Raw genomic sequence first — 16370 nt, 5'->3', positions numbered from 1 at the left:
GATTTTAGTTGTGTGAGGAAATTTCACAAATTGCATGTTTAGTCTAGTGGCTAAGTTATTTGGGAAGAGTTGGGAGTGTTGGAGAAGTCTTGGATTCAAACCAGAGCTTGAGAAAAAAATTTAGATTTTCCTTAAAAGGGAGTTGTCGTTAGCTGGAGGGCCTTATAAATTTGTTTGGTTAAAATATGACGTAAGGAAGTGAGTGGTCTAGTGGCAAGGCATCATTACGGATGTAATGGATTATGGGTTCAAGTTTTTTCACTTTCAATTCATTTTGATTTTCTTTTAAATGAACTTAGACTTTGGCCCATAGGTTTATATTTAGTTGTGCTTGTTTTGTTACACAAGGAGCTAGTTAGTAAGGTGGCTAGCGGCGTGGATTAAGTTACAAGGGAGCTTGAGTTCAAAATCCTTTGCATGTGAAATATGACTATTTTGCTAATTTGGGACGGTTTTTGAGGATTGATGAAGGGTTCCCATATCGGGAAGCTAGCATGAGAGTAGACGAGAAGCTAGCTTTAAATAGAGCGATCTATGGAGAGCAAGCATACCTTGGTTGGCGTTTGGGCATAGGAGTGTTCGAAGTGCGAATTAACTCCAGATTCCTATCAGGTGTGTATTTTGCACTATTCTAGCTATAGAGCGGCAAATGCCGAAATGCCGATCAAATGGCGATGGTAGCCACACGAGTGTGTGAGCGCACATGTGGGAGCTTCAACGCGATAGTTGAGGCCATCATAAGTATTCTTGTGGGTTTAGGCTGTTTGGGCCACGATGGGCCAAAAAGGGCAATGTGGGGCTAATGGGCCTATGGGCCCAATTAGATAAGTTGTATGATTGTGTAGTAAATATTGGACTAGACTATGTGAATCTCATATTTGTGGCCAAATTTGGACTAAATGGGCCATACGAGTGTGTAGACCCATTTGGGCTGAGAATGGGCCTTCGGCCCATTCGCATCGTTATCTCTGTTTATAATACCTCGATTTACAAAATTACTGAAATACCCTTGGTTTACAAAATTACTGAAATACCCTCAACTTGTAAAATTATCGAAGCACCCCCAATATACAAAATTATCAAAATACCCTCGGTTTGCAAAATTACCAAAGTACCCTTAATTTGTAAAATTACCAAAATACCCTCACTTTGGAAAATTACAAAAATACCCTCAATTTGCAAAATTACCGAAATACCCCTAATTTGCAAAATTACCAAAATACCCTCAGTTTGCAAAATTACCAAAGTACCCCTAATTTGTAAAATTACCAGAATACCCCTCGATTTGTAAAATTACCAAAATACCCCCCGATTTATGGCTTTGTGCCAGTTATTCTGATTATGGCTTTGTGCCAACCTACATATGGATCTATACCATCTTGATTATGGCTGTGTGCCAAACGTATTTGCCTAGGGCTATGTGCCGATTATGATTATTGATGACTACGTGTCGATCATATTTACCCAAGGTTGTGTGCCTACTATATTACCGTCGCTGATGTCTATGTGCCAATCGTATTATAGTTACCTATGGCTTTGTGCCAATTATTATATTGTTACTGAAGGCTTTGTGCCGAATATATATTTTTAGCAGCTTTGCTACGATCTCGATTGGTGCCGCAACAGGTACTGACACTATGGAGTATAGGGTTAGATGGGTCGATTTATTCCCCACAGACTGTGTTGGGTTGGTACGGATGGTGTGTTGGCTGGATTGGGGTAGGATGCATCCTCATACTGCGCATATTTATTTATGAGATCTGACTCTATACTGGGCTTAGGTTACTGTATCTGTATTGGTTTGGGCTAGGCCCAATTCTGTTGTTATGGGCTTTGACCCACGTATGCTCTGTTCTGGACTGTTCTGTTTTTGTTAAAGGGCTCTGGCCCATACTGTTTTTAATTTTGTTTACTGACTGTTATTCTAGTAAGAGGATTACATACCGAGTTTTCGTAAACTCACCCCGTTTGTTAACCTTTTCAGGTAATCCCCAGCCTTAGATGGATCAGAGCTGCGAGGGACTCAGAGGTGGCCAGAAGAACGCAACTGTTATGTTTTGGGACTTTATATATGTTTGAAACTCCGTTTTGAGTTTTACTTTCTGTAATAAGGCCTCTCTGGATTTTGTTTTAGTATGGGATTTTATTACATCTTATATCTGTTAGATGTAAACGAGCTTTCGAACCAACTTCTGTTTTCAAAAACATACATTTCTTCTTTACTTTAAACTAGCTTCCGCATCTACAAGAAATTTTCAACGAGATTAATAAAGTTTTTTTTAAAAGGTGATCAACATTTCAATGTACCTTGTTTTGAAATTCAACAAACACAAGCTAAGTTTTACTCAAGTTTCAAATAAGAAGGGTTTTCAATGGAAACATGGTTTTTGAAAAACACTTCAATGTGACACACCAGATTCGGGCCAAACTTCTATGCTGGGTTTGGGGTGTTACATTTAGTGGTATCAGAGCCAGGTTGCAAAACTCAGCTGTGGAATGGGTTTTTGAAATTTTTAAATTCTCAAAGAACTATTTCAAATGGATTGAAGAATTGAAAATGATTCACTAATTGTGTGGCACAACGAGTCTCCAGCGCTGAATTCGTAAGTTTTTTGAATACTGTTGTTTGTTTTTAACTGTTATACTCAGATTACTTTAGATATTAAACTGTCTTGTGATACTTAAATTTAGATTTTGGTAGTTATTCTGTGTGTTTTAGAAATTGTATGCGTGTGAAAAATTTGCCTGCTTTAGTGTTGTGTTAGTGTTCAGAGTGCGCAATGGTAGCATAGTGGTGTAGTCTGTGTTAGATGACTGTTAGATAGATGGAAATTTCGGGGACGAAATTTCTTTAAGGGGGTAGAGTTGTAACGCCCTAAATTTTGGGCTTAGGAGAAATGGGCATCGAGTATCGGAGTAATTTGATTTTAGTTGTGTGAGGAAATTTTACAAATTGCATGTTTAGTCTAGTGGCTAAGTGATTTGGAAAGAGTTGGGAATGTTGGAGAAGTTCGGGGTTCAAACCAGAGCTCTAGCAAAAATTTTAGTTTTTCCTTAAAAGGGAGTTGGCGTTAGCTGGAAGGCCTTATAAAGTTGTTTGGTTAAAATATGACACAATGAAGTGAGTGGTCTAGTGGCAAGGCATCATTAAGGTTGCAAGGGAGCATGGGTTCAATTCTTAGTGCTTGCTATTCATTTTGATTTTCTTTTAAATGAACTTAGACTTTGGCTCATAGGCATAGTTGTGCTTATTTTGTTACACAAGGAGCTAGTTGGTAAGGTGGCTAACGGCGTGGATTAAATTACAGAGGAGCCTGAGTTCGAAACCCCTTCCATACGAAATGTGACTATTTTACTAATTTGGGATGGTTTGGGAGGATTGATGGAGGGATCCCACATCGTGAAGCTACAATCACAGTAGGCAAGAAGCTGGCTTTAAATAGAGCGATCTATGAAGAGAGTAAGCATACCTTGGTTGGCGTTTGGGCATAAGAGTGTTTGGAGCGCGAATTAACTCCAGATTCCTATCAGATGTTTATTCTAGCTATAGAGTAGCAAATGCCAAAATGTCGGTCACACAGTGATTGACGTGATCTAGCTTGGTTGATTGAGTCGAATTCACTTAATTGCCTGATCGTCGACGAGAAGTTCGTTCGGAATTATTTTAAAATGAAGTTTGATTAAGTTTAAGTGGAAAAATTTTTAAACGGGTTCAAATGATAGGCTAAATTTGGATATTTTGTAAGTTTGATTTTTAAAAAGAAAAAATAAGGTTTATATTCAATAGATAGGATGGAGATGGAAAAGTGAACTTAAGTTTCAAGAACGATTCAATACTATAGAGAGTATTGCCCCAGGACATATATCACTTAAGGTGGAAATATCAAAGGTAGAATATGGACCTTGACCCGTGACCTATAAAGAGGTAGGAACCAAAGGTATAAAAAGATTGAAGAACGCCACACCAGAATGGTGATAAGTTCAAAGAGTCAGGTTGACGCCACTGGTGAGCTAGATAAGTCAATTCGAGACTCAAACGAAATAAGAGAGGAAGAAACCTCATAAGAACAAAGTTCTATTAATAATTTTGGCAAAAAGTTCCCTACAAAATGAAATAGCAAACTGTGTATAGCCTACATATGATAGTCGAATGGACAGAATAAACAAGCTTAAAGATTAAGTAATTCGGCTATAAATGTGTTAAACTAATCTAGAAATGTATTCCTTAATAGCTATGTCTAAGTTCGGCTGAATGGATTTCAATGGCTAGCTTTATGGCTAAGGAAATGAACTTGATGGTTGGTGAATGCATGGGAGGCCAATGGCCTTGTCTAGGTTCGACTAAGGTATGATTGAATCCTCCAATAGGTGCTTCTTGGCCGAATAAACACATGGGAAACAGATAATCAGTAAACAATGCATGTAGATGGACATTCATGCATTCTTCCATTCATTAGAGCTAGTCGCCCATGCATCCTCATATTCGTTGCATCTTGTGGTTCATGTATCATTCATTTCATGAATGTAAGTTGGAAATTAAATTGGTTGCTGCTCCTTGGCTGAATAGGTACTTGGGAAGCTAATGGTCAGTACATCATGCGTTGAAAGTAGTCGTGCATGAATCTCCCTTATGATGAATATGGTCGTGTATGCACCTAGCTTTAAATGAGCCTCCACATTTGGCTGAACCTACATGAAACATGAACACATTAATTCCCAAAGTATATTGGGTTGAACTAAACCAAACAATCATCAAGAAATAGTAAATGATAAATTTAAAAACAATTAAATAAGAACATAGCTAGTAATTAAATTCGGCTAGCTCAAAAGATGTGAAATAATAAGCAAACTGATTTGAGCTAGGGAATTCGACCATGAGCTATATCAAGCTAAATTAATTAAAGTTAATACTTAGTTATTGTGAATAATAAAAGAAACGAGATAAAAATAATTTAAATTGAGCATAAACGAGCTGATTTAAGCTCAAATGAGCTGATTGGAGCTGAAAGAAGCTTAGGAAGCTGAAATTGAGCTAAAGTCAGCTTGCACTAAAGTGCATGGAGTCTTCAAGATGTTGGCTCGAGCTTCATCTTCAACAATAAGCTGATTCTCCTTCCAAAGTGGAAGAAATAAAGCTGAAACAGTTTCCTGAAGGCCCCTAGATCGAGCTCGGGTCATTGGTCCTTTTGGAAGCTCGATGGGTACGAAACTAGTACTTGGAGAGCCATGGGGCGTGGTCACGTCAGCGATGGTAGCCACACGAGCGTGCGAGCGCACATGTAGGAGCTTCGACGCGATAGTTGAGGCTATCATGAGCGTTCTTATGGGTTTAGGTTGTTTGGGCAACGATGGGCCGAAAGGGGCCATGTGGGGCCAATGGGCCCGTAGGCCCAATCGAATAAGTTGTATGATTGTGTAGTAAATATTGGACTGGACTATGTGAATCTCATATCTGTGTCTAGATTTGGGCTAAATGGGCCACACAAACGTGTGGGCCCATTTGGGTCGAGAATGGGCCTTAGGCCCATTCGCATCGTTATCTCTGTTTAGAATATTTGGTTTACAAAATTACTAAAATACCCTTGGTTTACAAAATTATTGAAATACCCTCAACTTGTAAACTTACCGAAGTACCCCTAATTTGCAAAATTACCAAAGTACCCCTAATTTGCAAAATTATCAAAATACCTTCAATTTGGGAAATTACCAAAATACACCCGATTTGTAAAATTACTGAAATACCCTCAATTTGTGAAATTACCAAAGTACCCCCAATTTGCAAAATTATCAAAATACCCCTCAATTTGTAAAATTACTAAAATAACCCTAATTTATAAAATTACCAAAATACCTTCGATTTGTTAAATTACCAAAATACCCTCAATTTGTTAGATTACCAAATACCTCTGATTTGTGAAATACCCCTATAGGGTAGAATCACCAAAATACCCCTGTAAGGTAGAATTACTGAAATACCTCTGTAAGGTAGGATTACCGTAATACCCTTGTAAGGGTAAAATCTCCTTTTACTTTCTTTCGAAGTTTTTATGAGTTTCTTTATGTCTTGTGGTTATTGTGACTTTGAGATGTTTTCATTCAAGATTATGAACAATTCCCCAAAGATGAAACCTAAGATGAATTCTATTATTTGATTTCTAATTTACATGATAAATAATTTATTCTTGTTCTCAATTATGTGGGCTTATTTCTTATTTTAATATTTCCAAGATATTAATTCATGTGTAATGTGCTTAATTTAGTGCAGGAAAAGTCCTTGTTTAAGAGTAGATCTAGCATAACTAAGTGGAGTTGCATGCAATACTAGAAATAGGACAACATAAATCTACTGGATTAGAGTAAAATATAATAGGGGAATTCATAGATCGAGTTAATGCGATGATAGAGGTTTTAATTAGAAAGAGGTTTCAATTAATCAACCTAGAGTCAGTTGTTCTTATTTTCAAAAGAGATATTAACATAATTTAGGGATTTATACATATCAAGACACTAAGTGAATAAATCGTTTAATTTAGATTCATAATAATAGGTGAAGTTTAGGTGGATTCTTTCCTGGGTATTGTTTCTCTCATTGGTTAATATTCAATTATTTCTTTGGTTCACTCTCTGTTGCATTCTTAGTTAAATTAGTTTTGTAATTTTAGCTTTAAAATCCATCACTCCAAATGGTCGGCTAAATAATAAGAAAATAGTAATTACTAATACTTGTAGTCCTTGTGAATATGATATCTTTACTTACCGTAGCTATATTATTGTTCAATAGGTGCTCTTGCCTTTATCGTATTTATATTTAGTTTTGTGACTATCAATTTCATGCTTATTACAGGCTGTGTATTGATGAATATGCAGCAAGTTATTAAGATAACTTAATGCCGATATGGTTAGGTTATTTGGATAGACATTGGATAATATGAGTGAATGAAAAATTATTTATTCGCAACAACCTCCAGACATAAAGCCTTGCCTCATTCGAAAGAGGGTAGAAAATATTAATGGTAGCCGAACTTAAGTCTATAGACATATAGTACCTTAGGGAAGGTGACCCATGGTTTGCTTTTGAGAGAAGCAGACTACTGTACAAACCTATCGAGCAATAGAATGTTCAATACTTTGCTGTGACATTAATAGTCAGAGAATGTAGATGCATCAGTAATCCCAGCCGTCCTAATCAACATTGCAATTCCTTAATCTTCTTTTCTGTAGTTACTTTGTCGTGACTATAACGCGTAGGTTTGTGCAAGTGTACATAGTCATTATCAAGTAATAAGTAAGTATCGAGTTATCATCTCCACAGGGATTGTATTTGTGCTAAGTCACTTAATTTGTAAAATTATATTAACAATTTGGTAAACAAAAACACAATATAGTTGAAAAGTGGTGATTGAAATATATTAAACTAAATGCAATGATCCCTAATGCAAATTATCCTAAGTATGCAAACTAAATGAAATATATTTTATTAAAATGAAACACAATTTTGCAACAATTATAACATAAATAAACTAGGACAATTACTTTAATTAAACTCAATTTATTATCAACATGCTTAATAATTTTTGGAAAAACATTCTATGGCAACTTGATCTTTCATGAGTTTGGAAACCACATTAGGTCCTTTTGGAATCCTTTACTTAGTAAATACGCATTTTACTGATCCTTATTTACTAAGGGTTTCTTAGTATTCGTTTAAAGTAACAGGGACGGGTCAGGTTTGAAACAATTTAATCACACAAATCTAAAAACTATGCAGATAACAGAGCCTGGTGAGGGTTGTTATGCAACCTACAATTTAATCGGGTTAGGATCTAAATTGAGCATGCACATTTCAATTATGCGTCCATTAGCCATCGTCTGGTTAGGACCGCTCAGCTAATACAGGTGCATTTTAATCACGTATGAATGAAATACAAACTTGATTTTAATTGAAAACATGATCGATTGAGACACAAACATTATAAGCATGAATCAAATAAATATTATTTAATTAAAATAATCATCCTAGCTTAAATAAAATTAAGCTATGATTGTTGTAAACAAGAACAAAGAACTCATAGCAAACATCTTTAAATTAAATTAAAGAAAAGAAAGACTAAACCCAATTCAGAGTGGCTGTCACCCAAGACTCTGACTGATGAGGCTCCTTCGCTTCTTTGCTTTGCTCCTTTGCTGATGGTTCTCCAATGTGGCCAACCAAGGGTTCTTTAAGAGACTAATTTTGCTAAAAATCCTTATGCAAGGATGATGATAGGCGTAAGGGGGACAGATAGCTAAGAGAGTTGAGAGAGGAGAGAATGATGAATGTGTGAGAGATGATTGAAAAAGTGAGAAATGAACTCTTATTTATAGGTGAGGCAAGGGAGCTAGTTTGCTAAAAATAGGAGTGTCCATCTTTTGAAACTTCTTCCAAGGATAGCCGACCATGAATTGAGGAAATGTGGCTGATCCTGCTTGATTCTTGGTCAATTTGAGTGCCACCACAACTCAGGACTAAGACTCCGTCACCAGCAAATCTTCGAGAAAATCTCTGATTTCTTTAATTTTTCAAGGACTTTGTGTAATTAAACCAAAAATTGATTTATGATCAGCCATGTTCAGCAAAAAATTGGGTTGACTTGGTCTCCAATTTGGACGATTTTGCAATTAGAAAAAAAGTCTCACACCTGTCCAAAAATAGTAGATAGTTTAGAGGACCAAATAATATAATTTTAACCACTTCAATTAATTAATTTACTTAATTAATTAAAACCCAATTTATTAATGAAATATTTAAAATGAATTATTAAATATAACTTTATATTTTATTATTTAATTTAATCATGCATGGCCCACTTTATAGCTTCAAAATATAATATGCTCAAACTAATATAAAATAAGTCATTTTATGCATGAAAACTATATAATAAAGCATAAAATCACATTTTAATACTTTCATGTCCTAATTTCATATTTTCGCGTATTTCATTAATTTATTAAAAAAATTACTTTGTTTTAACAACAAATTTTAGTAAAAAGATGATGAATTATATAGGAAAAATCCTATATACTTTTCAGTTTACTGTGACATTCTTATTTCATTTACTTGTTTTGTGTTGCACATTTTATACATCATCATTCTCTCATTTTTGCCACTACATTCTCACTGTTATTTTGCTTCAGCATTAATCTAGCCTAACTCTAATAACTCGACCAAATTATACTGTTCTAATCCTTGTGGAGACTATCTCACTCATCACTTTATTAGTTGTTTGACATGTATACTTGCACAATTCGCAAATCATATTCACGAGCGACACAATTCCACACGGACGTGTGGTAATCCGTGTCGATTTCACACGATTGCGCGCCGGATAACAAAAAATCATGATTTTTAGGTTTTTCGAGCATTCTAAGACGTATATATAACAAGAATAAGAATATAGGAGAGATTCATTAGAGAATATTTAAGAAAACTGCTCAAAAAACACCATTGAAACCTACTGTGAAGCAGATTTTCGTCAAAATTGAAGATTCCCAAATGATTTCTTAGGAAGTTATCATGAGTTTCTTTATTTCTTATGGGTATAATATGTCTTGGATGTTTTTATTTTCAAGCATGAACTAATATTCTAAATATCTAGGGAGATGAACCCTATGATGGATTCTGTCATTTGATTTTTATTTTACGCGATAAATACTTAGTTTCTTATTATCAATTATGTGTGCTTAATTCTTGGTTTAATATTTCTAGAGTATTGATCCATGTTTGATGTAATTAGATATGTGGTTCAATAGACCTGTCTAAAAGTAGATCTTATGTAATTGAGTGGATTTGCATGCAATCCTAGAAATAGGATGACATAAATCTACAAGATTAGAGTCAAATCTAATAGGGGAATCCATAGCACGAGTTAATGCAATAATAGAGGTTTTAATTAGAGACAAATTTCAATTAATTAACCTAAAGTCTGTTGCTCTTATAATCAAAAGAGATATTTTCATAATTTAGAAATTTCTATGGATCAAGATACTATGTAAACAAATTGCGTAATTTAAATTGATAGTGACAGATGAAATCTAGTTGAATTCTTTCATAGGTATTGTTTCGCTTCTTGGTTGTGAATTGATTATTTTCATATTTTGTTCTTTGTTGTGTTCATTACTTAATTTGAGTTTTAAATCAATCACTCGAATTATTTGGTTAAATAATAGAAAGACAATTATTACTAGTACTTTTAGTCTTCGTAGGAACGGTATCTTTTCTCACCGTAACTATATTATTGATTGATAGGTATACTTGCCTTAGTTAACTTTTTAGTTAGTTTCGTGACACATCAATGTGGGAACACATCACCACGTCGTGGCATCGTATATCGCCTCGTCGGGATGTCGAGTGTCGCATTGTTGTGGCATTGGGTCTTCCTTGTAGTGATTACAGTTGTACACCAACTAAAAATTTGACAAAGGCAAGTGCACCTATCAATTATTAGTATAGCTACGGTGAGCACATATATCGTTTCCACAAAGACTAAAAGTACACGTAATTACCGTATTTCTATTATTTAACCGAAAAATTGGAGTGATTAATTAAAAACTAAAATTAACTAATTAAATTAACTAAAGAACACGACAGAGAACAAATCGGGAAAATTATCGAGTAAGTAACCAAGAAGTAAGACAATACCCAGGAAAGAATCCACCTAGATTTCATCTGTTATTATCAATCTATATTACGCAATTTCTTCACATAGTATCTTGATTGGTAGAAATCCCTAAATTATGCTAATATCTCTCTTCAAGACTAAGAGTAACTGACTCTAGGTTGATTAATTAAAATTTCTTTCTAATTAAAACCCCTATTGTCACATTAAGTTGATTTATGGATCCCTCTATTAGATTTGACTCTAATCCGGTAGATTTATGTTGTCCTAGTTATAGGATTGCATGCAACTCCACTCAATTACGATAGATTTACTCTTAAACAGGGTCTATTCCTTCTCTGATTCAAGCATATCAAATATGGATTAATAGTCTAGAAATATTAAATCAAGAATTAAGCACATATAATTGAGAACAAGATTCAAATATTTATCATGTAAAAATTGAAATTAACAGACATAATTTTATCATAGGGTTCATCTCCCCTAGGTATTTAAAAAGTTACTTCATAATCGCAAATAAAAACATCTCAAAGACAGTATAACTACAAAAAACAAGAAAACCCATAATAAACTTTAAAGAAATCAAAAGGAGATTTTCAATCTTGATGGAAATCTATTTTAGAGTCGGTTTCAATGGTGTTTTCTTCAATATTCTCTGACGGCTTGCTCCCATCTTCTTATCTTTGTCATATATAGGTCTTAAAATGCCTGAAAAACTTAAAAATTGTGTTTTTCCACGTGTTTGGGGTGCAATTCGTGAAATCCACACGATCTAGCACATGGCCGTGTGGTAGCCCATGTGGGTCACACGGCTATGTGTCCAGCCCGTGTGGCTCTTGAAACTTGCTTCGAGTTTTTGATTTTCACTCCTTTTGCTTTTAAATGCTCTCTTAAGTATAAAAACATGAATTTAAATGATTACAAGCATAAAATTCACCATTTTAACTCGAATAATAATCCAAAAATGCATTAATAACGGGATTAAAAAATGTTACTTTTAACACTTATCACATAGCAATGTTGACTCTATTTATCTAAAAATACGGGACACACTCCACACTTTCTTTTAAATAAAGAAATAGTTTAACTATATTTTTGCATTTCTTATGAGTACAGAGTTAAAAAAAAATTAAAATAAAACAAGAAAGAAAGGGCCAAAATTTTGCAAAATCTAGAAAACACTTATCATAGTAACATTACTATGCCATTATGTGCCTTTGCTCCATAACCAATTTGATATCAAAATTTCCAGAACTGCTATAGATTCACTGATCACAAGAAGATTTTCAACTGTTGATTTTGTCCGTCAATCGCGCTAGTCTATCACCTGGACCTAGGGTGGATTTGGATGGGTGATTGGGTGCGGTGCGGTGCGGTACGTTTAGCTTACTTTTTGTTTCATGCTATAGTATCACTACAGTATCTAATCTCACCGCCACCGCTGTTTTTACACTAATCGCAGATAAATGCATCGCCCATCCAAACTCACCTTTAGCTATATGAGCTTGCACCTACAAGTATAATTAAAATGTCGAAAATATTTGAATTCCTTCCCATCCGAGTAATAATGAAACAATCCATTTTGGAAAAGATGTCAGTGAAAGAGTTTTGAGAAAACAAACAAACTATGACTGTAGATGCTGAAAAAGTAAACAGTATTTATGATTCACATTCTGTAGATATGAAAATCATCCTATGTAGTGTCAGATGCTAGGTTTGATATTCAACCAAACTGAGTGATATAAGGGGCAGTAAAAAAATATGAAAACAGAACAGTTGTATCAGAAAGCAACGCGCAAGAAAATGCATGGGTGGAAGTTGAATCCCAGAATTGTTTTAGCCTTATAAGCATGGGTTTGATCAAAGAACAAAGCCTAGTACACTACTCGGCGTTGGCACCATCAGCAAACCAAAACATATGGAAGGTAGATTTCAATGTTTCATGCTAACATGAAATCACAGGTACCAAGAATTCTGGTCTTCGAGATGTTAACAGTTATCTTGCTGACTGTTAGATGACTTTATTTACAATATAAAATAAATTTAAACCAGTACATGTTATTTCTAATGCAACACGATCAAATATTGTGCTTCTACACTTTTTTTCAAAATGTCCTAATAACGGCATTATTAAAATCCTCAAAAACTCTGTTTTTTGCTATAATAATATTACTTCAAAACTTAGTTTAACAGTGCATTCAGTTTGAAATATTAATTTTGGTTTTGTAGGTAATACCATCTTGATTACTAAACCAATGGCTAAAACTCCAAATTTGAAATTATGAGAAATTCTAACTTCAAAAATTCAATTAAAGACTACTCATATAGCTAAAACAGAGCAATCCGAAAACAGAGTTCTAAAGGAATTGCTTTGAAATGACCAAAGACAAATTTTTGGCTTCTTGGGTGATATTTATTTTGGTGATTTAAGAAATAGGTAACCAAAAGGTTGAAAAAAAGTAGAGTGGATTTTTCTCAGCAATACATCAATGCTCAACTTCTTTTAACCTTTTGGTTACCTATTTATGACTAAAAAGACCCTTACCATTGATGTATTGCTACTGTGAGAGGGTTTTTTCTTTCAAAAGGCTTACTATTATGAGAAATGAAATGCTAAGTAAATTGATAAGATTGTCAAAAGGCTTAATTCTAGGATTAGCAGAACTGGAGTGTGGGAACAAAACTGAATATGAAAGCAAGAATAATATAGGTCGCCAGTAATACGAGTCATGCATTTTCTTTCATCGGATAATCATATGTTTTTGCACAGATGGGGGTTTTTCCTGTTTTAGTCTCACCCCATATCTGATCTAAAATGTGAATACAGGCAAGCTAGAGACTGAAAACAATTGTCTCTTCCATTTTTTTTTGCTATGACTTCAAATGCCAATATTTCAGAATTCCTATTCCACTCATTTGTGACAAATAAAATATAAAAATCCCGCTTCAAAAAGGCCAAAAGCAAGAGGAAAACGTATATGTACATTTGGTGTTCCTACTATAAAAAGAGAGTATATGTTGGCTTCTCTTATGGTGTATCCAAGCGAGAAGTTATATCAATAAACATATGAGAAGCTCTTTGAACTTGGATAGAATATGCTTCGGACTTGATTAAACAGATCATTTTCCTTGCAATGAAATTATAATATCAGTTGGCATTTGCAGGACAAAGCCTTGTGAAGTACACGTGAAGTACCGCCTGGTAGCTTCTGCTGGTAGCTCTCGTCACAACTAGACCTATCTAGAACCACCAAATTGACGCTTGAAGTTCAGTGATCAAATTGATTTGCAGACAAACAAAAGGAAAAAAAGGATTGGCAGCCAACTCTGTTTTGAAAGGCCATTTCCACAAACTTTGACTTCGTCAGTTGCCATTGTGGCAGCATTGTGCAATCAACATGGTAAGGGCAAAGTCTCATTATGTGGCCAGCATTGCAACAAGCCTTGTAACGGATGGACCATACTTTACCTCCAATATCTCAGTTCCTAAAATTTTACCCATCATACCAAACAAAACTAACCTTCATAGTTTGTACTAAACCCTTTGGCATAAGAAGACTGAGGCCTGGTTCATTTTAACCCAAATTTAATCCAAATCCATTCCTGATGATTTTCCTTCTTTCAAGTTTCAACTAACCTATTTTCCTGGGAGAAATTTTTATGGTTACTTCCCATAGAAAAGCGAGGAGGATTGTAGGCTTGGGTTGGAGCGAGATTTTGATGTTTTCTGGTGAGCTACTAATAGCTACATGTTCATCAGACACGACAACTGGTGTAAAGGAGCAATATGAACTGAACAATGTATTTAACAAGAGGAAATTTTGAGAATAGAACCGCTGTAATTTATAATAAAATAGTTTCTAAGAAGAGTATACATTTCAATCATCTCTTCCTACCAAATGAATAGAAGGATGTACATCAATGGTCAAAAATTGTATTAGCTAATTAAATTTCTTTTATCAGTTGGCTACTAATGCAAGCTTGATGTGAGATCAACAAAAACCTCTTCTCTGCAAGGAATTGTGAGACCACCCATTGGATGATTGAATCCAAATTCTTCCTCAGCTATGCTTAACAACTTCTGAAATGAAGACCGATTCAAGGATGAGATTGGAACTATGAATCTCTTCTTTTGGCTCTCCCCAACATACACTGCAATGTATCCTTTGGGAACATCCGTTGAGTTCGAGGCTGCTTGATTTGCAAACAGTTTAGAACGACCAAGAATCTGCTTAGTATGCATAATTCTTGGCACACGGATAGCCATTTTTGTTAGTAACTTTGAGTATGAAGAATAATAATGGAGAAGACTCAAAAAGATGAATGGTAAGATTTTCTTGTAGAGGAGGATGTGAGAATTCCTTGGTTGTGATGTGGATAATGCAGTTGTATATATAGATGGAAGAATGTATATAGGATATTAATGAATTGCAGATTGAGTAGTTACAATGTATTCTGGTGGGGTTAGAACATTGTACAAGAGGGTGTCACATGGTATGGTCCCCAAATGGCCAATCCTTACAGATCATACTGTTGTCTGTTGACAAAACAGTGTGCCCTACAAATTAGAAAGTAGACAATCCATGACTGGGAAAAAGATTGGAATGGGACAACGAGAGCTCAGGCTCCTGCATTACCACAAGTATATTTTCCTTCATTAATAACTATGATCTGGTCTAAAACTTATAATGGGGAAAAAATGGCCAATGGAGAACAGGCTAAAGATTGGAAATTGGCACTCAAGATTTTAAGTATAAAAATCTCTTTGAGCTTGGCTAAACATGCTTCGGACATAAAGGAAATATGAACAAGAAAATGTTGGAAAGGATTAGACTAATTGGATAAGTAAAGCTGAAAAAGAGAATAAGATACGCTCCAAATCTGGATGCATGAAATAAATTTTAATTTAACATGGAAGCAACCAAGAAATATATGGTTGTGATAGAAGCTATGTTTAAGAAGCCAAGGTTAACTAGTAGTATGTAATATGTACCTTGTCCTAGGATTTTTGATAGATCTATGGTGAATATTATTGGTATATATCGTCCCTTCAAATAATACTTTATTCTTTCCTGCAATCAAATGCTAATATCAGATGGTGTTTAATAGCATTCCAGGCATCAACTTGCAGGACAAATCCTTGTGAAGTACGCCCTACTGGTAGCTCTACGCACAACTAGACCTATTCAGAACCACCAAATTGACACTTGAAGATCAGTGACACTTGAAGATAGTGGCTTGATACACGCCTTGGAGCTTGTCCTATTGCTTCGGTTTTTCTGTTCGAGTTATTGTTTGTGTTCTATTTGTGTATTCGAGATTTTCCTTGCTGAGGCTCTGCACTAACAACAAATCTATGTAATATAGGTGAAGTCCAGATGATCAGTAGTCTAACTGCTTCTAATGTCATTTGTTGCTTTCCTGACCAATAACATGCCATCATAGCCCAAACCATGGCAGCAAACAAGGTACACATAGTATCGGCACATATTTGTATTCAACAGCCCCAAATTCAGTAACATAGGGTGAAGTGATAAAATGACACAGCACACATTAACCATCAGAAATGAAATTCATGAAAAGAACGAGTCGATTTTTTTTTCCTAAGTAGTAATTTATATATTTGTTAGATTAAGTACTCAAGGGCGGGCATGGGACCACAGAAAACAATTCACCATTTACACTCGCTTTACTACAAGAATCTATCTCTGCTTG

At 35.0% G+C, this 16370-nt stretch overlaps 1 protein-coding gene across 1 annotated transcript; it reads right to left on the bottom strand.

Moving 5' to 3' along the window:
* Positions 1 to 13492: 13492 nt before the first annotated feature.
* On the bottom strand, positions 13493 to 15033 carry LOC105766947 (auxin-responsive protein SAUR23). Its single transcript, XM_012586491.2, has one exon. It carries the CDS (start codon positions 14920 to 14922, stop codon positions 14626 to 14628), a length of 297 nt encoding a protein of 98 aa, XP_012441945.1. The 5' UTR covers positions 14923 to 15033; the 3' UTR covers positions 13493 to 14625.
* Positions 15034 to 16370: the final 1337 nt, after the last annotated feature.

Source organism: Gossypium raimondii, chromosome 13 (assembly GCF_025698545.1).
Source record: "Gossypium raimondii isolate GPD5lz chromosome 13, ASM2569854v1, whole genome shotgun sequence".
In the NCBI taxonomy this organism is placed as follows: Eukaryota; Viridiplantae; Streptophyta; class Magnoliopsida; order Malvales; family Malvaceae; genus Gossypium; species Gossypium raimondii.
The sequence above is the reverse complement of the archived record's forward strand: the minus strand, read 5'-3'. Positions and strand labels throughout refer to the sequence as shown.

Excerpts from the sequence above, each read along its gene's own strand:
- LOC105766947 (XM_012586491.2), bottom strand. The coding sequence starts at position 14,922 with ATGGCTATCCGTGTGCCAAGAATTATGCATACTAAGCAGATTCTTGGT.